Source organism: Episyrphus balteatus, chromosome 4, assembly GCF_945859705.1.
Source record: "Episyrphus balteatus chromosome 4, idEpiBalt1.1, whole genome shotgun sequence".
Classification (NCBI taxonomy): Eukaryota; Metazoa; Arthropoda; class Insecta; order Diptera; family Syrphidae; genus Episyrphus; species Episyrphus balteatus.
The window spans coordinates 15,224,888-15,250,680 of record NC_079137.1 but is presented as its reverse complement, the minus strand read 5'-3'; the positions used below and the strand labels follow the sequence as shown (position 1 = coordinate 15,250,680).

General features: G+C 35.4%; 1 protein-coding gene across 1 annotated transcript; it reads right to left on the bottom strand.

Annotated features, from left to right (window-relative positions):
• Window positions 1-10,522: 10,522 nt before the first annotated feature.
• LOC129918423 (uncharacterized) lies at window positions 10,523-12,997 on the bottom strand. Its single transcript, XM_055998945.1, has 2 exons — window positions 12,412-12,997; window positions 10,523-12,331 (listed from the first exon to the last, which is right to left on the bottom strand). Exons 1-2 carry the CDS (start codon window positions 12,572-12,574, stop codon window positions 10,725-10,727), a joined length of 1,770 nt encoding a protein of 589 aa, XP_055854920.1. The 5' UTR covers window positions 12,575-12,997; the 3' UTR covers window positions 10,523-10,724.
• Between the last annotated feature and the right edge of the window lie 12,796 nt (window positions 12,998-25,793).

The window sequence follows — 25,793 nt, the reverse complement described above, 5'->3', positions numbered from 1 at the left end:
ATTCTTGATAAGGAGTAGGCAAATATATTAGGAATTTCTTTTCGAGCTACGTATTTAGTATAGGGGAACACGATACAAGGGAAAATTGGTGTCAGATGTTGATGACTCACTTGGTACCCACCCAGCCACTGACTTTAGAGTCAGGGCAACGCAGTCGTCTAAGATCAGTTTAAAAAGACGACCCCAAACTTAGACAAAACACAATTTAACTCATTCTATTTGAAAGCTCCCGTGGATAATCTAGACCATTATCTGCATCTCAAATACTCAGCGAGTATTGAATCTGTAGTCTCGAGCCTCGTAAATTTACTCCACTGCAAACTTAATTGCGAGTAAATGAGGGAATATGTTTCCCTAGTTGTAATAGTCTTAAGCTCACGGTGGTGGTTGGTCACCCTGGTCTTTTAATACTTTTTCCAATTGAAGGATTTCTTCTCCCAATTGCTAATTAGACTTTTCATTGTTTATTGGTGGATGGGGCGGGGGCGTTAACAGTAGGTTCCGTGTGCACTGAACCATGATCAGGATTATTATTAGTTGAACATGGTAAAGAACTTACACTTGCACAATCATTGTGATGTTGTTGTAAAAATGTTATTTTTATTAGAACTATAGTTCTCATCGCAAACAGTTGATAAAATCTGATTTAATTTTGAGTTAAGAGAATACCGCCAAATACCGCCACAAGTTACGAAATTCGCATCAAGTTTTAAATTACACTTTGCACATTCTTCAGACATTTAAATAAGTTTAAAATAGAAATCACGCGAGACAAAGGAAAAGACGTCCGATCAGTTTGATTCTTACTTTGACTCTGGTTTAATTCACTAAAATATCTGTTGACTGATGCTCTTTAACTAACTGTGTATTATTTTAATTTTTTTTGTTGAGTCCTACCTGAATTTCTTTCTTGTCGTTAGTTTCAATTGTTTTTAAATGTTCGTTTATCTCTTCCCTAATTTCCTTATCCATGGTACCGAATAACCATTTATGAGCAGTTCCCACTATATTTATAAGTCCTCGTTTTGATCTTGTCCTGAGAGGCATCAAGCTTAATATTTTTGTAAAAAGTTTATTAGATATATTAGTTTTAAATGTTAGACAATAAATATTAACTATTAGATAGCATACAACTCGGCACTGCGCCCGTTCACTGTGAATCACTCGATCGAACTGTTCGTACAACCACTTCATATTTTAGTAAACTTGACTTTAATTCCCGTCCATCGTCGCGATTAATCATTTAATCATCTGCGAATCGACGTCTTTTAGGTTTGGGACACTCGCTCTTGGCAGTTAAAGCACACTCGATCATTTCGTCCCCCCTCCTTGAAATTTTTCTTTTGGCAGTCACGAGCCAAATGCCCCACAGCTCCACAAATGAAACAAGCCCTTTGATAGGTGTGCTTCTCAAAAGATCTTGACCCAGAAGGTCCCGCTGCGTCAGACCGTTGTCCTAGTCTTTCCCTATTCTGCTGTTGTTCTTTAACTGGGAAATAATTTTTGATTTTTAATAGCAGTTCTTCGAAACTTTTACAATTAGATGCTGTTAACGTGTTAATTAAATTTTCGTCATTAAAACCCGATAATATATAATTCATAGTCATGGAGTCTAACATCCGAGCGCGCGCACATAACTTCACAACGTCGTAGAAATAATTTTCTACACTTTCATCCTGCCGCTTAGTTCGGGCCATGATTTGCAACAAGATGGTCGATTCATCTGTTATGCTTGGAAAGGCTTTGATAAATTGCCTTTTGAAATGTTCCCACGTTAATAGTTGGGACTTCTGTGTTTGAAACCAAATTTTTGCGGCTTCTTCCAACCGCAAGGATCCATAAAATATGATGGTCATATCGTCCCAAAGAAACATTTTTTTAAACGTACAAATTGCACTTACCCATGCCTCGGCACTCAATCCTTGTTTGTCGGCTGGATTGAATGCCGGTAATAATTTTTCGCATTCGGATACCCCAAAGCGGAACACAAGAGCTTCGCTATCTGTGATAGGTAGTGGGTCTCTTGACAAGGTATCTGCTACCACGTTCATGGCACCCTTTCGGTAAACGATGTTAAAGTCGTATTGTTGCATCTCTATAGCCCACCTCCCAAGTCTTCCTGAAGGATTCTCTAAGGAATGTAACCATTTGAGCGAATGGTGGTCGGTCACGACTGTAAAGTGGTAACCCTCTAAATAGGGTCGCATCTTACGTATTCCCCATAAGATGGCTAAACATTCTTTCTCGGTGACTGTATATTTTTTTTCTAGGTCGGTGAGTGTTCGGCTTGCGTACGCGATGACTCGCTCTTGTCCTTTAGTGTTTTGGGATAGGACAACTCCTAAGCCGTATTGGATTGCATCAGTCTGGAGCGTAAACGGTAACTCGAAGTTAGGACACATTAAAACAGGGGCTTCTGTTAGCTTGTCTTTCATTAGATTGAACGCTGCTTCTTGCGATGGGCCCCATTCCCACTTTTTATCTTTTTTTAGTAATTGGGTGAGCGGAGTGGCTATTACTGAAAAGCTTTTGATGAAACGTCGATACCAGGAAGCAATTCCCAGTACCCGGCGTAGTTCTCTAACATTTCTGGGTGCATTTAGTTCTCGTACTGCGGATATTTTGTCTGGGTCGGTACTTATACCCTGATCACTTTCGACATGCCCAAGGTATTTCAGCTCTCTCTTGCAAAATTCGCATTTCTCGCGGTTGATTCTCAAATGTGCAGCTTGCAGTCGTTTAAATACTTCTTTCAAGTGTTCTAGATGTTCTTCAAAAGTTTTGCTAATGACTATTATGTCATCAAGGTAAGCAAAAGCAAAAGGGTCCATTTCTGGACCGAGAACTGAATCTAGCAGCCGCTGGAATGTTGCTGCCGAAGAATTTAACCCACATGGTAACACTCTCCATTGGAACAGACCCCGTCCAGGGACGGTAAAAGCGGTAGCCGGGCGGGATTCTTCCTCTAAGGGAATTTGCCAGTATCCTTGTTTAAGGTCGATTGTGGATATGAAATTAGCTTGTTTCAATTTATCTAGTACGGCCAATATTTGCGGTAGCGGGTAGGCATCCATTATAGAAATCTCATTCAACTGTCTGTAATCAACGCATACTCTCCAAGTTCCATTCTTCTTTTTTACAAGGACTATGGGCGAGCTATAAGGACTATTAGAAGGTTCGATCCTCCCATCTGCAAGCAGCTCATCGATTTCTTCGTCTATTATCCTTTGCATAGCGGGGTTTCTGGGATAGTATCTTTGACGAAACGGTTCGTTTGTCTTTAGTCGAATACGGTGTACTGCAGCGTTAGTTAAATTAGGCAATCTGTCGAACTTGGGTAATTCTCGGTTTAGCAACTCATTTAGACGGTCTTGTTGTGTTAACGAAAGAGGTTTGCCTCCTAAAACGCACATTTGATCCTTGGAGCATACTTGTGGAATCTCTAATGTCTTTATCTAATTACCTTTGATTGTCATTACAAAATCGAACAGGTTAAGGAGGTCCATTCCAAGGATGACATCTTGTTTTAACTGTTTAAAGTATGTCAATTCCCCTTGCACTTCCTCGTTTCCTATGCAAATAGACACGTTGTAGTGTTCGTTGCTATATACTGGGGCACCATTCGCCATCCGAACGGAATGCGGTAAGCCGTCTTACTTTCTTGTTAATGAAAGATTTCGTGGCCCCAGTATCCATCAAACCTGAAAGCTGAAGTCCGTTTATCACGATGGGTATAAAGTAACGTGGGTCTAAGTTGACTTCAGTCTGAGGCGTTTCAGCTTGTCCTGGAATCGCGTCTTCAAGTTTTGGGTTCCTTTCTTGTATCGCGAGGGTTTCTAATTCCTTATGTTCACATGGGTTATTGATGTGATTTGATTCGTCGGTTTTTACCTCATTCGCCTTTAGGGCAGTTGGCTCGGTGGTAGCGGGTATCGGGGATTCGGTTTTTACGGTCGGTTCTGTTGGCTTAGGCAGGTCGCTCAGTATAGCTGCATCTTGCATATGGCAAGAGCAGTCTCGGGTCAATATACCGTCCTTCCCACAGAAAGAACAAAATTTACGGAAGGGCCTTAGACAGTTGGCTTGAGAGTGGCCTCTTTGTTTGCATTTCCAACAATGCGTTTTGCGGTCGTAACCTTCGACAGGGCGTCTGTCAAACTGCTCACTTGTATTTCTGAACGGGTTTCTTGGGTTTGTCTTGGTGGGCACAGTAGCAGGGGTTTGGTTCCGGCTTTCATTTTGTATGAATTCAAATTCTTCCGCTAGTCCGGTTAATTCTTCTAGGGTTTTAAAATCTTTGCGACGGATGTATAGGTGGTATTCGGGACGGAGCCGATCGTAGATGCGATCGATGTTATCTGTTATGCGCATAGTAGGATGTTGGTGAATCAAGTATTGGGTTGCCCTGATGAAATCCTTGGCCTTTTCTCGAGGGCCTTGTCTTTTCCTGGAGATTTCATCCTCCAATTTGTGAACGAACCGAATGGGGAGGAAATGTCCTAGGAATGCTTGGTGGAAGTCGTCCCAGCTTCGAAACCCTCCTCGATTAATACGGTACCATTCTAAAGCTGTTCCTCGGAAAATTTCTGAGAGAGCCCGCAACATGTCACCCGACTGTATCCTGTATGATTCGGCAAGCTCTTCTATGCGTTTTATAAATTCTAATGCACTCCCGGAGCCGTCGAATCGTAGACCCCATTTTCGGACTACATTCAATACCTCGGCTTCACGGTTCATCGGAATTCTATCGCATGACCATCCTTCTGGTAAGATTGTTCTCGGGTAGTTAGCCCTCGGGTTGTGGCTTGGCAATTGAGTAGCCACTGAAGTGGTGGACGTAGAGACCTACGTTCGGTATTCTACTGGCGGTTTTGTGTTGCCCCGGTAATGAACATGGGACGTATGACATTGTCGTTTTTGGCCCCATATTTTGAGTATCTTCATCCGGATAGTAAAAAGGTCGGTATTCAGGTAACTTCGTCGTCTGTTCAAACTCAGTAATAGCGGTATGGGCTGCTGAAGTGATAGTCGTAACAGCTGGTCTTGGAAGATTTGATGGGTAGCACCAATCTCTATAATCAGGGTGCTGAGTCATCTTCTCCAGGTCGTTGATTGCAGCGTAAGTAGCTGGGGTATATATCGGTTTCTGCTGTTTTTGTAACTCTGGTACTCGGTACTGGTATTCTGTTTACGCTGGTTGCTGTACCTTTCCGTTGGTATTAGATCCACTCTGATATACAGCGACGATCTCGATTTCAAAAGAGTCTTTGGAAGAAACGGGGACAGTTGGCGGGGCGTCTTCATGATACTCCCTTTCGGCAACCAACCTTTCCATTTCTTCGCACAAGTTTTGCATGGATTTTCGGACTCTGGCTTCTTTGATGTGTGCACTGAAGCTTGCACGCAGGGCAGCCACGGTACCTTCGGTACTCAGGCCTAGTTGAGCCATCCTTTGTTTGAGCTCCTCCTTATTAAGGAGATAAATTGCTCCTATACTGGAAAATATGTCGAAGCTATCGCCTTCTTCAGACATTTTGGCTTAAAACGGGAATTCAGTCGGGTTCGGGTACGGAGGTTTTTCGGTTGTGTTTGGACCACTAGGGATTTTGTACGGTGGGTAACCTTTCGGTTCGGTGCAGTTACGGTAACCTCTCGGTTGTTTTGTTGGACCACGTGGGATTTTAAAGATACGGACGGTAGATAACCTTTTGGTTCGGTACGGGTACGGTAATTTTGCGGTTTTTGTTTTTTTTTTTATTCCTCTTGGGATTTAAAAAAAATAGGCGGTATGTAACCTCTTGGTTCGGTGGGGGTACGGTCGGTGTGTAACCTTTCGGTTCGGTGCAGGTTCGGTATAAAAATTTTTTTTTTTAATTTAATAAGTTTGCTCGACCTTGAAGGTCGCCTTACTTTTAGGTAAGGGTACAGAATTTAAAAAAAAATCGAAGAGTTCAGAAATGTTTTGGTGACCAAATTGTTATTAATTAAATTGAATGTTGTTTTAGGCCGTTTTGCCCTTTAAGCTTTAAGAGTTTGTTTTTTTTTTCGGTAAAGACCTTTAAGGTCCCTGCTCGGGCGCCAATTTTTTTGCTTTTTTGTCAAAGGCTGAGGTTTCGCTCGCCGGATTCCAAGGTACAAATTAAAGTAAGCACGTAACTTTAATCAAAAGGTTTTAATTATATTTAACTCTTAAATCTTAATTAACAAACAAACAATTCTCTTAATAATTATGGTATGGTTCCGGTTCTTGTGTTTATTTAGGCCTTTTAGTCAAAAACAATCCGTTTGACGGTTCTTTCGCGCTGGTAATTCCTGATGATTTCTTCAGGTCGGTCGGCGGCTTCCTTCGACTTCTTAAGCAGGGAAGGGTTTTGGTTGATAGGTAAATCTTGGATTGCCCCCGGTAAAAATCACGGAGTTGCCCCCGGTAAAAATCACGGCTTTGCCACCGGTAAAAATCACGGAGTTGCCCCCGGTAAAAATCACGGAGTTGCCCCCGGTAAAAATCACGGCGTTGCCACCGGTAAAAATCACGGAGTTGCCCCCTATAACAATCACGGAGTTGCCCCCGGTAAAAATCACGGAGTTGCCCCCGGTAAAAATCACGGAGTTGCCCCCGGTAAAAATCACGGAGTTGCCCCCGGTAAAAATCACGGCGTTGCCACCGTTAAAAATCACGGAGTTGCCCCCGGTAAAAATCACGGCGTTGTCACCTGTAAAAATCACGGAGTTGCCCCCGGTAAAAATCACGGCGTTGCCACCGGTAAAAATCACGGAGTTGCCCCCGGTTAAAATCACGGACTTGCCCCGGTAAAAATCACGGCGTTGCCACCGGTAAAAATCACGGAGTTGCCCCCGGTAAAAATCACGGAGTTGCCTCCGGTAATCTGGTACACTGGTCGGTTATATTATTAGACCCCTTACCGCTGGTGGGGGGAAGTCTAATAATTTAATTTTTTTTATTTTATTTTTTTACTTAGCTCCGTTCTAACTCCTGGAGTTGCTTCTCCTTACGATGCTCACGATTGAATGATGATTTTGTCGTTTGTATGGCGGCTTCTTATATTACTATTGAACTTAACTCAGTGTGAATTATTAAGCACAAAGAGTTATTTTCAATAGTTTTCTGTCGAACAAAAACATTTGCAAAATTTTCTTATTTTGCTTACATACTTGGACTATAGTGTTTAATGAATATTTCCATTATTACTCCCCACACTTCAGCGAAACATATTCCATAGTTATCCACCACACCTCTCCTCATTCATGATTTTATTTTCATGAAACATACCTATTCACCACCGAGCTCTGTTGTTCGTTTGCAAATCGATGCCATCAGCGTAGATCTTACTGATTGATAAGAAAATTTTATCAATTCTCCTTTGTTATCAAAATTCTTCTTAATCAGTGTGGAAAATATCGATGCAGCGTTGTTGGTTGCTTTAGATCATGATTAGATGGGATTTTCTCTTCATACGGAGTACATCGTGGGATCGATATTATTATTTTATATGTTATTTTCAAGGTTAGGTATGTTCTCGTCTCTTTTTTTTATTATTTCGGTTTTTCAAGGTTAGCTTAAATGTAGGTAGGTATATTATTCGTTTCCCTTACTTCGGTTATTTATTTTTCAAGGTTAACTTAAATGTAGGCATGCGCGTGTAAAGCTCGATTTAACGAGGGGGGAATGGTAAGTATGTAGTGTATTGTAATGTTTCATTACATTGGTCAGGTCGTCTCGTGCTAGGAAACTTTCTACTCTAATTTTCCAGACTTGCCAATTCGTGGCATTCAGCTTCGGGATGCACACTCTGTCGTCCATGTTGGAGAATTCGAAATAATGTACTTTATTGCCAACTTATTACAAGACTGGGCCCATAACCTGTTGGACAATCTCTTTAATTGTACAAAGAAAAGAGCAAAAGTTATTTTGGAAAAACTATTTATTTTTAGTTAAAAGTAAAAGATGATAATGAAAATGAAGTGAACAGTTTGAAATAAAAGTAAAGTGTAAAAAGGCGTCCTTTTTTAGGCAGCTTCTATCGTCTCAAAAGAACGTAGAACGAAGTTGGTTGCAGTTGTTTTCAATTGTAGTTGTGTTCATTGTTTACTAAAAAGGTTTGTTCGCTCAACAACATTTGTCTTCCCTTATTTCTAATTTATTTACAACTAACTTTCTAAAAACTTCTTCTCTAAATGTTCCTCTACCGATTCTGTTGCTATCATAATATCATATAAATATATCGCTACCTTACCAGCTCGGATCAAATCTTCGAAGACTGCGTTAATAAAACGCTGAAAAGTTGAAGGTGCATTTCTCAGACCGAACGCCATCTTCAAAAATTCCATCCTCCTCCTCTTCCATCTTGACATGATGAAAGGCACTCTTCAGATCTAACAACGTAAATATTTTTGTATTTGCTAATCTATCTAACAAATCGTCGATAAGTGGAAGCGGGTAATTATCTTTCAATGTCTTTTTATTCAAAACCCGGTAATCAACGCATAATCTTATATCACCTGTCTTTTTCTTCACGAGTAGGGTAAAATGGTATAAGAGTGCGCATTTTAGACAAAATGCCAAATAAAACAATAACAAAAAGAATTTAACTACTTTTTTTATATATAGTTTTTAGTTTATAATCAAAGCAACGAAAAAAACTTAAAACTGGTAACAAAAATGTATTAATTCAAAAGTTATAAACAAAATACCACATTAGGAAATTTGCGCACTCTTATACATCCTATTGTGTAAGAGTGCGCGGGTTAGTTTGTAAGAGTGCGCAGCTGCGCACAGGTGTAAGTTCGCACAAAAGTCGCAAATAAAATTGCCTATCTTTAAATAAACAGAGTATTTTTCAACCCATCACTCCTTGCATGAGGAACAATCAATTTAGTCTTCGATTAATGGTTCCGAGAAAATTTCAATATTTCCTAGTTACTCTCATTAGCTTGTTTTTTGTAAAACTTTTATTTGGTTTCTTTTTGGTTGGAATTGCTTTTTCTAGCTGCTGTTTGCTGGTATATGGACAAATGTCAGTTATTTTGAAGCCTTGGATAGCATTTACTGCTCTTATAACCCGCGCACTCTTATACATCATCATGGTGCGCACTCTTACACGTTCAGACATGTAATCGAAGAATATATATGTATTTTACAATGCACTTTATGACCAGTCTTACGTGTTCCTCAAATGTTTCTTTTTGTCGACTTTTTAATGTCCCATACTTTGTTTATTGTTATTTTTTTGTTGATAAGCGGAAAATTTAATTTGATTGGCAAGAAATATAGGAAAAAAAAGTGCTAAAAAACTTAAACTTAACTAGCACCTCTGTTTACAAACACATTTACATGAAATTTTGACAGCAGATCAAACTCATTTAGATCTTTCCAAAATAAGTGCATTCAGTCTTATATTCCCTTTCAAACCGTAGAAAATGGCCTTGCGCACTCTTATCAACCGCGCATTCTTATACCATCCTACCCTACTATCGGAGATGCGTACTCAGATTTGTAACAAAATTACTTTCATTTTTATTTCCATTCGGTTTGTCCCTAACGGCCATATTATTCACTCTGGATTTAGTTTGGATTTAAGTTAGTTTTAAATCCAATCCATTGAATCTGAATTTCATAAATCCAAGGATTTAATTTTTTGGTCACATTATTCACTCAAAAAAAATTTTATGTTTATTCAATAAATTTTGTATAATTTGCATTTATTTTTATTTTTCCTTCACAAAATACGTGAAAAAACAACTGAACACTGTGAAAATTAATTTTACATCTGGATTTATAATGTTAAACAGACCTCCAGAGAGCAGTTTAAATTTGTTTGGATTTAACGAGAATGGATTTAAAAAATTGGATTTAAGATTGGATTTAAGTTGTGAATATTATGGAATTGGATTAATTTTTGACATTTGACATTGTTTACATCCAGATGTATTTTTTAAACTAGTGAATAATATGGCCGTAAATATTCTATCATTATTACTTAACTTTTTGTTCTGTGTAGGCTATAGGTCGTTTTTGATAACTAATTATTTATTAGTTATCAAAAACGACCTATAGCCTACACAGAAAAACAAGTTAAGTTATTTAACAAAGGTCACGAAGAAAGGAATAATAGTCTATCATTATTACTTTCATTTTTTTTCTTTATTTATTTCTTTTTCCATTATTTCTTCAATTAATATATCTTTTTCGTTAATTTTTTCTTTTGTTAATTTTAATTTAGCTAATTTCAAGAAATCTCTGCCCAATAAGACAGAATGTTGCATGGTGGTATCTTCTACAACATATAGTTTTAATCTTTTAATTCTACTTTTTCATACTCGAAATAAATACACGTATTCACATAACCGATTATTTTGAATTTACTTTTATTGATACCATAAATAATTATATGACAATCTACTTCATTATATAGTAAAAATGTAATAGGCACGTGTTGCCTTTTAATAAGAGAAATAGGGCTGCCCAGGGTTGATTGATTTAAATCAATTGATTTAAATCATGATTTAAATCATGATTTAAATCAAATGATTTTTTTGAAAAAAATCATGATTTAAATCAAAATTGATTTTTATGAAAAAAATTGAAACAGAATCATTAAAAAGAAAAACTTTGTTAATCGCAACTTTTTATCATCAAATTATTTTATTAGGAACCTTAAGAAATCATACAAAAATGTAAATGCACTCTTCACAGCAAATTAAAATTAAGTATTCATTTTTTGTTCATTGTTATAATATTTAAAAAGAAACACCAATTTTGCTGCCTTTTCGTTTCCCAGCCTGTTTCGTAGCTTAGACTGGACTAAGCCAAAAGTTGAAAATATTCTTTCCACGGACGCAGAGGATGCCACAGCCGTAAACAATTGGTTAAAGATTGGCATAAGTTCGCCATGCTCATCATTTGAACCCAACTGAGACCTCCACCACTGTAGTGGTTTTACATTCCTTAAAACTTCCTCTGAAAATAACACTTTTTTGAATGGATCGGTCTTTGACTTGAATTTAATTATCAGAGGAAGGAGGCCTGTTCCCGCGTATTCGCTTTGGGCATATTCGAGGGCTGTGTTCTCTTCTTCAGATGTCAATGCGAAGCTTGTTTTTGTTGGATCCAGCATATAAGATAAAAAATGAGCAGGAGTTAAGGCCATTTTATATCTTTTTTTCAGCGCTGATATCTGGTTAAGATTGGCATCTTGTTCTTCAAACGTCAACTCCAGCTGCTTGAAGACTTCAACTGCATCTGATAACGAGGCATTCGTTCGTTGTAAGGAATCTAAAGCTACTGCAATTGGTTTGTAGATTTTCAACAGATCTTCGATCGACCTTTTAAGCATCATGTTTGTAACTTTTTGGTAAATGGCACTAGCTATAATATTTCTGTTTTCTTCACATACCTTCAAAATTGTTTGCCATTCAGACAAATATGTTTGAAAACAATCCGCTAGGGTGTTCCACCGTACTTCGTGTGGGATGATTAGGGATCTACCACCCTCTGCTTTATATTTTGCGGCCGCTTCATGGTTGTTGCGAAAATATTTAACGACTTGCACGACATGCTCTCGCACCTCTCTAATGTCCAAATCTTTTGACAGTAAATTTAGAATATGAGCAGCACAACCATATGTTAAAATGCCGTCATTGTCATCGTCAGATCTCAAATCCAATCGCATTCGGGTCATGGCGGAGGCGTTGTCGGTAACAAAACTTGCTACTCTACATTTATACTGCGTCTTGCATTTTAATATGAGATTTTTCGATATTTCCTGAAGATAATCAGCTGTGTGGGGTTTCCCGGACGTGTCGATGCTTTCCAGTAAGTACACCTCTCCAGTCTCAGTCGTTACACATCCGCAAATTATGGGTTCCATATGAACGTTAGACCAACCATCTATCGACAAATTAACCGTCTGGTCCTTCACGGAAGAAAAACATTTTTCCTTTTCTTCGTTATATATTTCTTCAAGCAGTGTGTTTCCCAAATCAAACCTTGACGGTGGCTGATAACCCGGTCGGAGCATTTCAATTGTTCTCTTCACCTGAGGATGCTCGACACATCGGAAACTGCTGTTTGTAGCATACACAGCTCTTGCAATTTGGTGATCTAATTGCTTCTTCAGATCTTCAGATGTTCTTACCAGAAAATTTGTCATCGGTTGTACTCTGCTTTTTTTGGCGATCGGAGGAGATAACAAATGTTCTGTCCCGCTTGCGCTGGTACTGGGTTCTGAAGAACTAGCTGCATGTGGAATCGAAAGATCAGCTGCTTGGTTGCCGGTGGTGGTAGCTGTAAAAAGGATTGAGGAACCAGGACCTAGAATATAAGAAAAGATATTATAGTTATGGAAAAAAATGTTGGTATTATTCTTTAATTAAATATTCAAAAATACTTACTCTGTACATGTGCACAACACGATTTAAAGTGTTCTTTCAATCGCTGCGGAATTCCTTGGATCTCCTTGTTGCATGCTTTGCAAACAGCTCTTGACCCTTTTTTATTCACATCATGAATCTCATTGTAGTGTGTCCAAATTGGATCTTTTTTGCGGCCAGTCATTTTATCAAAATTACAGAATTAAGAATGTTTTGTATTTAAAGTTTTCAGATGCGTTTCAACCAGCGAAAGATAACAAATTATGAATGCGGTGAATCCCAAATAATAAGTAAAAGAAACACCAAATTTTCAAATCCGGGCAAAAAATCATGGCATACTTGATTTGAATTTGAAAATTTAAATATTCGAGAATGCAATGCAGATACATATGTACATATATACATTCATGAAAAGAACAAAATTTCGATCAAATTTTTAAACCTGGGCATTAAATCAAGGCATACTTGATTTGATTTGAAAAGAAAATTGATATTTTTGTTAAAGATTGTTTGTCAAAACAAAAGTCTATCATTATGCTAAACGATATCTTAAGAATACAGAAAAAAAGTCGAAAAAAATCAATAAATCAAAAAAATAATCAAAAAAATCAAAAAAAAATCAAAAAAAACCAAAAAAAATCAAAAAAAATCAAAAAAATCATGATTTTTTTAAAAAAATCAAAAAAATCTGTCAGAAACAAAAAAATCATGATTTTTATCAACCCTGGGGCTGCCAGTATCTAATAATGTTCCTAATAATAATTTATATGTTAAAAGATTTATTTTTAAAATAATATATATTTGTCTTAAATAGTCATCCTCATCGTCGTCCGATAGTGTGTGCAGCACAACTGCCTTCCGATTTGGGCACTCAGCTGCCCGATGGCCAAATTGTGCACAAACATGGCACGCCCCATACTGCCTCCGCTCCTTACGGCACTCCGATGCGTAATGTCCAAGTGAGTTGCAATTATAGCAGCGAAGTTGTTTTATGTCCGGTTTTACTGCTGCTCTCGGTGCGACTGGAGCTGATGTAGCAAATGCTGCTCTTGATGTAGATGGTCCCATAATCATAGGACGTCTCGGTTGTTGCCGACAAAACTGGAGATGATTTTATTTTAGGCAATTCAATCTTGCTGAACGCCTCAATCAACTGCTGCTTGGTTACAAAACACTGCATGTGCGCCTGTGTTCGTATACCGACATCAGGAATCCCATCCACCAAATTCTCGAGAACCTCTGCCTCGTCCACATTCAATTTATTTGCCATGATAGTTTTCTCATGGACATAGTTTTGCAACGTCTCGTTCGTTTGCCACACTCTTCCCTGAAATTCTCTCTTCAACTTTAGGCGGCTTTCATTTGACGCGAACATCTCGCCCATTTCTTTCATCAGTTCTTCTGTCGTCAAATGAGTTAGGTTCACCATCTCAGTGCATTACCACTCAGCCGACACGAAATCAGGATGCGTGCATCATTATCGGTTAAATTATACACATTCACAACATTACGGTTTGTGTCTCCCAATGTGCAAAAAACTCACCATTGAATTCCGGCAAAAGTTCTTTCAGAACCGAAATTGCTACACTGACGGCACTGGAGGTGTGTTGTTTTTTCTTTAGCTGTTCCATCTCGGGCTTTAATATGCTTTTTTTTGCACAGCCGTGTATTTTTTAAAATAGTCAACGGCGTGTGTTTTATCCCCTTCCATTATGTATGTGTAGTAGTGTGGGAATAAAACTACCAAAGAGTTGGTTGGTTAATTTTGAATTTTAACCGATTCAACGTACACTACAGCGTCGCGTCGTTATATTCTTGTAATTTACTACGCGCAACGCAAAGGGTATTTTTGATATATTTTTTTCAATTTGTTTATCTAATGAGACGCACTAATTGGCACACTCCTTTGCTAGAGCGTAATTACAAGCGGGGGGTTGTTTGTTACTATTTTTCGTTCGTATTGTTTTTTTTTTTCAATTTCGCGAGGGCTTATTTCTTTTCAGATTATTCTTAATCCCACTTCTGAATTTTAAACTGGCCTATTTCTTTGTAAATAAAAACACAAATTTACTTTAATTCAATTTAATAATTTTTATTACTTCGCAAACAAAGCTACAACACATCCGACCGGGATGATTCTCGATTTCAAACTGAAGAAACTTGAAACGGAAGGAATCTATCTCGGTATCTCTTTTCTTCTTTTGTTCTTACATCTACCGGCAGCCCTTTTTACATATTATTACTTATTTTGAGTTTCTCTCTATTTCTTAGAGAGTATTTTATTTTTCTAGAAAACAGTGCTAAATATGTTCGTTGTAATCATTGTTTTTCTACGGATGTTTTACCAATACTTTTTTCGCTCACCCGACTGCAATTTAGTTTTTTGACAAATATATGTATTTTTTCTCATCCCAACGTTTTTTGGTATAACAATTTGTTATATTATGACCTGTTCTCAAACAGAAATCACTTTTTTGTTCATTTACTCTTTGGTTTCTTGTTTGATTGTAGTTAGTGGCCATAACAGAAGGTCTCTGGGCTGTATCTTGAAACATTTGGTTTGACCTTTTCTAATCTCTACTGCAGTCCTTTATACTGAGCCCGTAATCCTTACAATCCGAACAAAATAGTTTTTCTTTTTCTAGACTAGGTATACATGGTTTGATTGGGGTTATTGCAAAAATTGCATATTACCAAGTTTGCAGGCTCTTGGATTGCAAAAACGGTTGAGAAAATTGTTGAGAACAAGGTTGCGAAACGGAAAAGCAAATGGATTCGAATACGAACTATTCGTCTCAAGCTCCAAATTGAGTATTATTTCGCAAAGTTTATTCACTGATGTTTCCTGCGATGTCATGACATATTCTCTTATAACAGGGTTCAAAACACCTGCTTTCATAGCATGTGTCACTGCTGGCCCGGAATCAGTGATCAAAGCCTTTGCATCTTTCGGAAGCTGTTCCTGTGCAGAATTTTTAACAGTTTGATGACCACCTACTAAAAATGATTTATCATTTGACTAATCTCCGTTGTCTTTTCCCATATTCGTTGGAGACGTGGTTGGGGTTCTAGAGGGAAATAATTTTATACTTGCAAAGTTTTCATGTTCTATCTTGAACTGTTCTATTTATTTTTTTTTTTTTCTGAATGAGCTTGGAATTTCCAATTACTCAAATAATTCTAATAATTTCTTATCTAAATTTTTCGTTGTTTTGAAGTGATTTTATTATTGTACTAGATTCTATAAGGATTGGTCGTTGAGTCAATAGAATTTAAAATTGGTTGTTAACCAAAATCCTTATATTTCCTGATCTTTCATCCCGTTAAATGCGAGATGAAAATTTTGATCAATTAAACCGAACTTATTTAAAATGTCGAATGTTTGATCTTTTGTTTTTGCACGTATGTAAATGAAATAATTTTTGGATTTGTCGTTAAGTCAATAGAATTGGTTGTTAACCAAAATCCTTATATTTTCATATTGATCTTTTATCCCGTTAAATGCAAGATTTGATCAGTTGATGTTTGATTGTTTCAAACTTTCTGTTATCAACGTCTTATCGACGTTGCAGTTTCTCCTTGAAGTTTAGCGATGAAGATGTTGTAGATATAGTTCTTAGAGTTCTGTTCTATTGCCAAGGACGCAATGTTTTCAGCCACCGACAAGAACGAAATGAGTTCTGATGACCCATCGCCTCTGAACACTGAGACGGATCGAGCTCCAGTAATTAAGTCTTTCACGGTTATGTGGTTTGCCATTTTTTTGTTCTTTTATTTATGAACGAATATCTACAGCGACTTCTTTCTTTTTTTTTTCTTTTTTTTTTACAATAAACATGTTGGATTTAATTTGCAAAATATACTTTTTATTTAAATGAAAACACTTTGGTTTTTATAACCACCAGCTTGGCGTGTCTAGAAAGTTCTTATTATTTTTGAAAATCGCATTGTTTTCATTAAATTGGATCTTGTATCCATTCGAGATTGCTTTGGAAATAGAAATTTTACAGTTTTTTTTTTCGTTGTGGAAGGGCACTTTTCGGATCGGTGACCATCCTTCAGGCAGTTGAAAAAGAGTCTTTACGTCCCATTTCGAGAACTCCTTGCATCCCATCATGCGATTTGCACCATTACAACATCGGCAACGCTCACGGTGGCTACCTGCTGCCGATACGGTATGAACTCGGGTAACAGGTTGGTTTCAAGCGACTGCACGCGAGGTCGATGGACCCTGGAGTCCGGACCGCTGAGTGAACGGTCGTCTGACGATCTCAGCCTTTAAACCATGTGCTCTCTTCTTAAGTGCTTGCCAAAGCTCTTCATAGCCACCGGAATATACACTGCCGAACAAGCCGACATCTGTCACTTTAACTGAGTTCCCCATTTTTTGCAATTTATAAGCCTCTGGCAATTCGGCATTATGAATTAAAGTCTCGAATACGTCCTTAAACTGCAACCAAGTATGCAGTTCGCCGGTGAAGTTGGGGATGTGGATAGACTCCAACTTCATATCGAGTTTTGCTGGTGTCGATGCAGCAGCAGCTTCGACTGGTGGAGCACCGTTTCTTGAGTTATCAAGAACTACTAATCTTCGTCTTAAAAAGGTGGTAGCCTCATTGTATTGGGTAACAACTTCTCGTTCTAACGCATCATGATCCGCAATTTCGTCATCATTTGGGTCGCGGAGTGATTCAGCGTGGGTAGATTGGAAACGCTCTAAATAATTGTCCAATGTCCTTCGTCCCACGCGTTGAGATCGGCAGTCACAATCGCCGTATGCAATCTCTTAATTACAGTAAGTGTGACTTATCGTTGTGCAAGCCAAGACTTTTGTTCCTGATGCCAGTCTTCGTTTGAGAGAGTGGGGGGTGCGTCTTTCACCTGCAGTTTGACTAGCATCCGCTCCAATCCCGCCATAGCTTCGTTGTATTGCCTATCAATCGACGTCTGCAATGCATATTGCGCCTTTTTATCCGCATCCTTGAATTCAACAATCTCACAGCGAGCAATTTCATGAGCTGCCTGGAATCTTTCGTACTGGAAGTCCAGAGTTCGCTGCTCCATCCCAATCAATAGTCTCTTCCGACAAGATGATACAGTGCATCCGTTTGATGGCGGTGCACGCAGCTGAACATTTTGAAATATGAGACATTGTTTTTTAGTTCTACACTCACTAACTCAGGGGGAAAGATGGGTAAATACACTGATTAGAATTGTCTAGTAATGTTGATGTCGAATGCTAGGTCATCGGTGGATGACCGAACAAAAGCCTTTGCATCTTTCGGAAGCTGTTCCTGTGCAGATTTTTTAACAGTTTGATGACCAATTACTAAAAATGATTTATCATTTGACTTGAATAATCTCCGTCGTCTTTTCCCATATGCGTTGGAGACGTGGTTGGGGTTCTAGAGGGAAATAATTTTATACTTGCAAAATTTTCAAGTTCTGTCGTGAACTGTTTTTTTTTTTTTTTTTTTTCCTAATGAGCTTAGACTTTTCAATTGCTCAACTATTTCTTATAATTTCTTATCTAATTTTTTCGTTGTTTTCAAGTGATTTTATTACTTTAGTAGACATCCTTCGTTAAAATAAAACTTAAAAATAGTCTCTAAAAAACGCTGTTTGAAAAGAAAAGCGGTTATAGATCGCACGTCTTCACATAATGTATGAAACAAGTTTTTGAAGTTTTCTAAACTGGCCAAATGTGTTTTTTTCTAATGAAAAAAAGTTTAATTTGAATTGTTCTCATGAGTATTAACACTACTTTCACGATTTTCACAAGGAGGAAAAGTTTTTGACACTCCACAATTCAATACAAGCAGGTGTAATGGTTTTGGGAGCCATTTAATACTACATTCGATTTGGTTTTCATTTCAAACTGCTATTCTTTTCAAACAGCGTTTTTTAATTACAATTTTCAGTATTATATTAATTAAGGATGTTCGGTTCTCAAAATAATTTGCCGAAAAGTTGATGTTCTTTCCGTTATCCCAGCTATTTCTTTAATTTTGCTCGTGGATAGGGCTGAATTCGAAGCTTTTCTTATAAATTTTCTTTTTTCCTGAGGTGCTAAAGCTTCTTTGGTGCCTCCCTTGAAGTTTTTACCATAGGAGGCACTGTCTAAAAAATAAATCCTCTCGAAATGGTAACTTCGTCCTATTTTTTTGGAAATGGTGCTTATGGAAACACCTTTGGAATCCAACGTGTCATTTTACCCTTTTTCTTTTGCGCTCAGAACTTTTTTTTACAGATTTTGAATGAAATTCACTAAAAAAATACTCCTTGATGCTTAATCTTCCAAATTTAATCAAATCAGCGCAATAGATCTCGCCAAAATAAGTAATTTAAGGTGTGCGTCTAATAATGTGAACCAAAAAAAGTGCCCTTTTTTCTTACATCAGAGACAAGAAGGAGTAAAAAGTACCAATAACTCCCACTCTCCCACTATTTCTTTTTGTTTTTCTATTAAGAACTAAGTAACCATTCTAATGAATACAATTTTGTTGGTTATTCCTGTACACACTTACAAAAAAATGAAATTTAAGAAAAAGATAATTGGTGCGTCTAACCATGTGAACCGCACTGTATGGAATCTTGTATTCAATCGGACGCGAAAGACTTCTTCATATGGCCATCTCCAAAGCATTTTTCAATGAGCTGGACAATAGCGTTAAAGTTAACATTCTCTTCTGGTGGTAAAGTTTGCAATAACTCAGCAGCAGGACCTCTAAGAGCAAGAGTCAGCACTATACATTTGTCTTTGTCATCCCAGCCATTTGTTGTGGCAGCTGCCTTAAACTGTTTCTTGTAGATCGACCAAGAACTTTGTCCATCAAAGGTTGGTGGGTGCATTTCCTTATACATATATCTTCCCTTTATATCTTTGAATATTCACCAGAATTTTCTCGAGCCTTAACTTTTCGAACCTTGTCCAACTCTTTAGTAATGTATAACATACAATAGCATACATTGCTACTATACATACTCTATACTAGATTCTAGAAGGTTCTTTTGCTCATCGCGATGTTCTTCTAGATGTTTCTCCATTTTTTCGAGAAGATTCTTTTGTTCACTCTTTTGTTCATTTTATTGACCTCTCATGAAAATAAAAATTTTGATCAATTAAACCGAACTTATTTGCAATGTCGAATGATTGATATTTTGTTTTTGAAAGTAAATGAAATCATTTTTGTACTTCACTTAATTTAGAGTGATTTATGTAAACCGCAGTGAATTATTTCCACTATAAATAGTTGCTTTTATATGTGGTATCTTTTCTTATATCAAGAGATGATGGCTCTTATTTTCTTTTGAATAACAAAAAAAAAATAATCTTTTATTATTATTTTTTTTTAAGTGTAGTCTGAAGAACCTTGAATTCCATAGTGGAAAAAGATGACTCATAGTCGTTATGCCTTTGATCCATCGATGATTTTTTTGAATCGTGTAATTTATGTTTAAATTTTTTTTAAACTTCCAAAGTTATTTTTAATTCGTTCATTACTTTAAACTCTTCACATAAACTGCACTGGTCTTTTTTGTGTTTGTTGAGTTTGTTACTGAAAATTTATGTGCTAGGTTTAACTCGTTCTTCTTCATCTTTTATAGCTTTTTCTATGTATAAACAATTTATAATTAAATAAAAAATGACAAATCCTATCATCGTAATGAATAATATGAAGCTTATGCCAGAATGATGATAGCCGTGCGTCTTAATACACAGGCATCTTTATCTAGATCTTTAGATCTAGATCACTTATTTTTTCCTTTAAAAACTGTATTTCTCTATAATTTGTCTCATTGCTCCAGGATGTAATGAGGCTCCTAACTTTAGTCGCTATTTTAGCTTTAATTACCTCAGACATTTTAATAAAGGGAAGAAATGAGTTTTAGTGTGATATTGCTAAACACTCGAGCATTTATAACAATGTGTGGAAGTTTTCAAAAATTCTATTAATTTGCATCCCAAAAACAAATGCAAAATTTGTTCATGCGTTTATCTCTAAACTTTCTTTATGGCCCCTGTTTTTTTAATTGTTTTTTTGTTACCTTGTTTATGAAACAAAACAAATGTCTCTTTGTAAATTTACTTAGTAGAGGGGAAGACATCTTGAAGTCTAACCTTCCACTCTGCCCGAAAAAATACTACCTAAGAAGCCCCTTATACTATGTCTTGCTTGACCTTTTAATTTCGACAACGCATAATAAACAGTTGTTTCCTCAGACCACTTGAAAATTCTGACTTTCGACTTGAATGAGAACAATGAGATCTTCGCCTTTGTGCATTTCTTCGTTTTTAGGTATTTTGTTGTATAATACGAGAAAACCACGTTTATCGACGGCTTTTGAGTAGGTGGGCAATAAAAGTATCGTTACTTAAATGCATTATCTTATTTCTATTACATATCGTTAACTTATTCCATGTTTTACATTTTATTCATTATACCAAGAACAGATTATAAATTAAAATATTTTGAAATTTTATGTCGTTTAAAAGTTTGCTTCTTTTGACAAGTTTTATTAGCATACTTTTACAAATGTCTGTATCGGTTATTGGGAAATTTATTATGCAAATGATAGATGAGCCATTTGAGGCGATTTTAACTTCAGAAATTTCAATAGCTTCGTCAATGTTTATGAAATGTATGTATGTTTTCATTTTCTAAAAATTTACTTACAATTTTAATTTCTTGGTTAGATAAAATAAATTAATTAACAGTTCCTGCCTTAGCCCAGTTTATGGCGTATTCAAAATTTATAATTTCTTACTTAATTATTTCTAGTTCTGTTTTTAATAAACTGGTTGTTTTCATAAAATTTGTCATTTTCGTTTGTTATTCGAATTATTTCATTTGTGATATATCTGCGTTCTGCAAATTTTTCTAGTGTTACTTTATTTAAAATTACTTGTTATTTATCTCGAAATTGGAATGGTCAGGGCTGCCAGAAATCCATTTCCAGGCACTACCAATAAAATTAAGAGATCTTTTTGTTTTTTTTTTTGTTTGGAGAAAAAGTATTATGAGGTGGTTATTAATTAAATGGATTTCATATTTAGGGAAGGGATAAAAGGGATGGTTAACTTCAATTTTTGTATCTATTATTTTTCTACGTCGGTGACTATCTTGTCTCATATTGTTGAAGCTCTATAATGTGTATTAATTTGAATGTTCCCGTTTATACTTTCGCTATTCCTGTTTCCAGTGTAATAAGTTGCGTGTTGCTGAGGTACCAGTAATTGTGTGTCAGCTTTTGTACAGTACAAGAGGACTGCTTAAAAGGTAATTATCATCATTTTCTCAAAATCGGCTACAGGTGATCTGCTCCTTTTTGCTGGCTTCCTAAGACTGCTACTGGGGGGCCTTTTTCTGAATTTGGGGGCGTTGTTTTATTATTTAAATGTTGATTTTTACTTGGTCTTTTTTACGTTTTGCTTATTATATTTTTTTTTTTTCTTTTCGTACCACCTCGGGACTAGAATGCTTTGAATGTTCGCGCAACTGATATTTTTAGTGGCGGCTAAGGAAATAAAAAAATTGTTTCTTTATATTTCACTTGGGCCACTGGCTTCTTACGCTTTATTTAATTTGAAAGAAATATTAAATATTAATTTACAAAAAGTAACCAGAGTATCCCGCCGTCCAAGCGTCGCTGCGACTACAAAGGTTATAAACGTATTATTGGAGCACTTTGATATGCAATGCCTTTACTTTAATAGGCGTTGATTGATGATACTGCATATTATATTGGTTGTTGACCCTTTGATGTTGCAATTGTTTGTTTGGATTGACCCAAATGTGCTGCTGTTGCATTTGGTTGTTTGGTTTGACCCAAATGTGCTGCTGTTGCATTTGGTTGTTTGGTATCGGCTATATCATATGTAACTCGCACTGATGTGCTGATGTCAAGTTCAGTGTTGTCTTCTTTAAAAGTTCTTATACCAAATTATTTTTAAATTGCTAGCCGAACTATTGCATTTCTAAGCAATTACTGCCCAAACCTTTTCTTGTTTATATTTTGTTTAAATAGAAATTGTTCTTTTTTTTTTATAAATATATTTATTTTTGTTATGCGTTAAAATCTTTAAGAATGAATTAGAAACGTCTGCTTAGTTATGATCTTTATTTCCGACTGATTTTAATTATGGAGACGCCAAAGAATTAGCGTCTCATAAAATGATACACATTGAAAGCTGTCGATGCAGCATAATAAGGCCCATTTTCTTCACTATTGCTCAACTTGAAGCAAACTCCAAAGTTGGCGAACTTGAGAGTTGACTTCAACTCGAGAGTAGAAGCAAAAGTTGAACATTTGTTTTCTTCACTATTTTGTTCTCAACTCTCGAGTTTGAAAAACAAAAGTTGGCCAACTTTCAGTTAAACAAAATATCCCTGGGATATTTGTGACATTTTATTCAAATAAATTTAAAATAAATTTTTAATGTCATTTGTTTTGTTTAATTGTCTAATTTCTGTGTTAAAAATATCGAATTTGTTTTAAAACAAATTAAAAATCGGTGGATAGATTTGTTTTTTTATTTGGTGTTGATTTTTTTTTTCAAAAGATTCTATTTGGTAGCAATAATTTTGAAGCGATATAAAAAAAAATTTACGGGATGTGAAATGATCAATATATTCATAATTTACAACTGTCAGTGATTCGAAAATATATTATAATGTACATAATGTTCATATATTAACTATAAAGTGCAACAATTTATTGCTGAATTGAATGAAAAAGCGAATACAATTTAATATGTTTCTTTAAAAAAATAAAAAAATTTAGAGCCATTTTTTTACTAGATATCTATTAGTTTAATTTTCCATTTTTAAAAAGAGGAATCATTACATTATCATACAATTTAAAAGAAAAAAAAAAATATATGATGTTTTCCTACAAAATCTCAAGTTTGCTAGCCCAACTTTCATTTTTCCGAGAGTTGAGAAAATCTCAAGTTGATAAACTCTAAAGTTGAGAATCGAAAGTTGGAACTGTCAACTTTGAGTGAAGAAAAACAAAATCTCAAGTTGAGAATAAAAATCCTCAAGTTGACTTCAACTTTTAGTGAAGAAAACGGCTCTAAGATATATATACAAATACAATGTTTGGAGATAAGCAAAATGAGATAAGCAAAATGATATATAATACGATGAATTGACAAAATGTCAATTCATCAGAATAGAAACAAATGAAAAATAAATGTGGGCGATGCACATAACATTTTGGTGCACATTTTAAGGCTTACAAATGTATTTGATTGAAAAATTCATTATTCTGGTTTTCTTCCACATAAAAGATTATAGTTCTTGAAGCACCCAAATGGCAACACGAATGCGAGAGTTAAGCAAATTGAGTAATGTTTATCCACAAAGTGTCAAACAAAGTGCCCTATGTCTTTTCTTTATTTACAATTTGCTAAAATGCTCAATTTTCTCGTAAATCTTGATTTGATGTTTTTGTTTTTGTTTTCGTCACAAGGACAGCCCTTTTTCCAAGACATAGTCATTAGATTTCTTTAAAATCTAAAACTGTTGATGTGTTTCTTTCTATATAAACGGTTCTGTTTAATTTATCTAAACAAAACAAACACAAATGTTCAGTTGAAATATAACAAAATAATTTAAAAGAAATGTAATGTATATTAGGGTGGGTCAAAAAATCGAAATTTTTTTTTTTGATTTGGTACTCCGAAAAATCGGTTGCTAGACTCCTCTAGAATATACACACCAAATATGAGCTCTTTATATTAATGGGAAGGTCCTCCGCTTTGCAATTTTCCATTTTTACATCAAGCTTCTACTAAAAAAAAAATAATTTTTTTATTAATTGACTTTTTAGCAAATTTCTTTTCAGATTCTTGTAGGAAATTGAACGCTCTACAAAAAAGGCCTTATACACTTTTTTCGTTTATCTAACCGTTGAATAGATATTTAAGGTCCAAAAATCGAGAAAATCATTAAAAATTCGTTTTTTGTTCTTAATTTTGTAACAAATTGAAAAATTATAATGATCAAACGCGCAAGACATATTCTTGTTGAAAATTGATTGCTCCACAAAAAAGGTCTTATTAACTTTTTTCATTAATCTAACCATTCTAAAGATATTCGAGGTCAAAGTTAAAAAAAAATATAAAAACATTTTATATTTTTAAAAAAATTCTAATTCACTGAAACTTCATTATTTTCAAATTAGCAAGATATATTCTTGTAGGGGCTTAAGCGATCTACAAAAAATTCCTTGGAATCAAATTGATTGCTTTAACCGTTTAGAAGATATTCGTATCCAAACCAATGCTCACTGATTTCAATAGCTTTCTTATGACCCGTATGCATTGCGATTTGGATACGAATATCTTCTAAACGGTTAAAGCAATCAATTTGATTCCAAAGAATTTTTTGTAGATCGCTTAAGCCCCTACAAGAATATATCTTGCTAATTTGAAAATAATGAAGTTTCAGTGAATTAGAATTTTTTTAATAAGATAAAATGTTTTTATATTTTTTTTTAACTTTGACCTCGAATATCTTTAGAATGGTTAGATTAATGAAAAAAGTTAACAGGACCTTTTTTGTGAAGCAATCAATTTCCAACAAGAATATGTCCTGCGCGTTTGATCATTATAATTTTTCAATTTGTTACAAAATTAAGAACAAAAAATGAATTTTTAAAGATTTTCTCGATTTTTGGACCTCAAATATCTATTCAACGGTTAGATAAACGAAAAAAGTGTATAAGGCCTTTTTTGTAGAGCGTTCAATTTCCTACAAGAATATGAAAAGAAATTTGCTAAAAAGTCAATTAATAAAAAAATTATTTTTTTTTAGTAGAAGCTTGATGTAAAAATGGAAAATTGCAAAGCGGAGGACCTTCCCATTAATATAAAGAGCTCATATTTGGTGTGTATATTCTAGAGGGGTCTAGCAATCGATTTTTCGGAGTACCAATTCAAAAAAAAGAATTTCGATTTTTTTGACCCACCCTAATGTATATATTTTCATAATGTTTATTAATTTTATTATTTATCATTAAGAACTCTAGTCGAGTGTTAAATGTTATTTTTTTGTTTGTATTCTTATTTATAAAGTTTTTTGTCTTAGTTTAAAAAATAATAATATATTGTATAACAAACAGAAAATACATTTATTTTTTCATCGAAGGAATTTAATTATTCTTAATAAAAGCAAAAAAAAAAAAAAACATTCTTAAGAGAAATGTTCAAATATTTTTAGAAGCAATAGGTTAAACTAAACAACAATAACAAACAAAAAATGCCATTTTTAATTAATCTATAATACAAAATAAAATAAAACTATATACAAAAATACATACAAATTATATTTTTCCTTAAAGTAAATTGAAATTATAAAATACATACATAGGTACATTATAAAAATGCTAAAAAT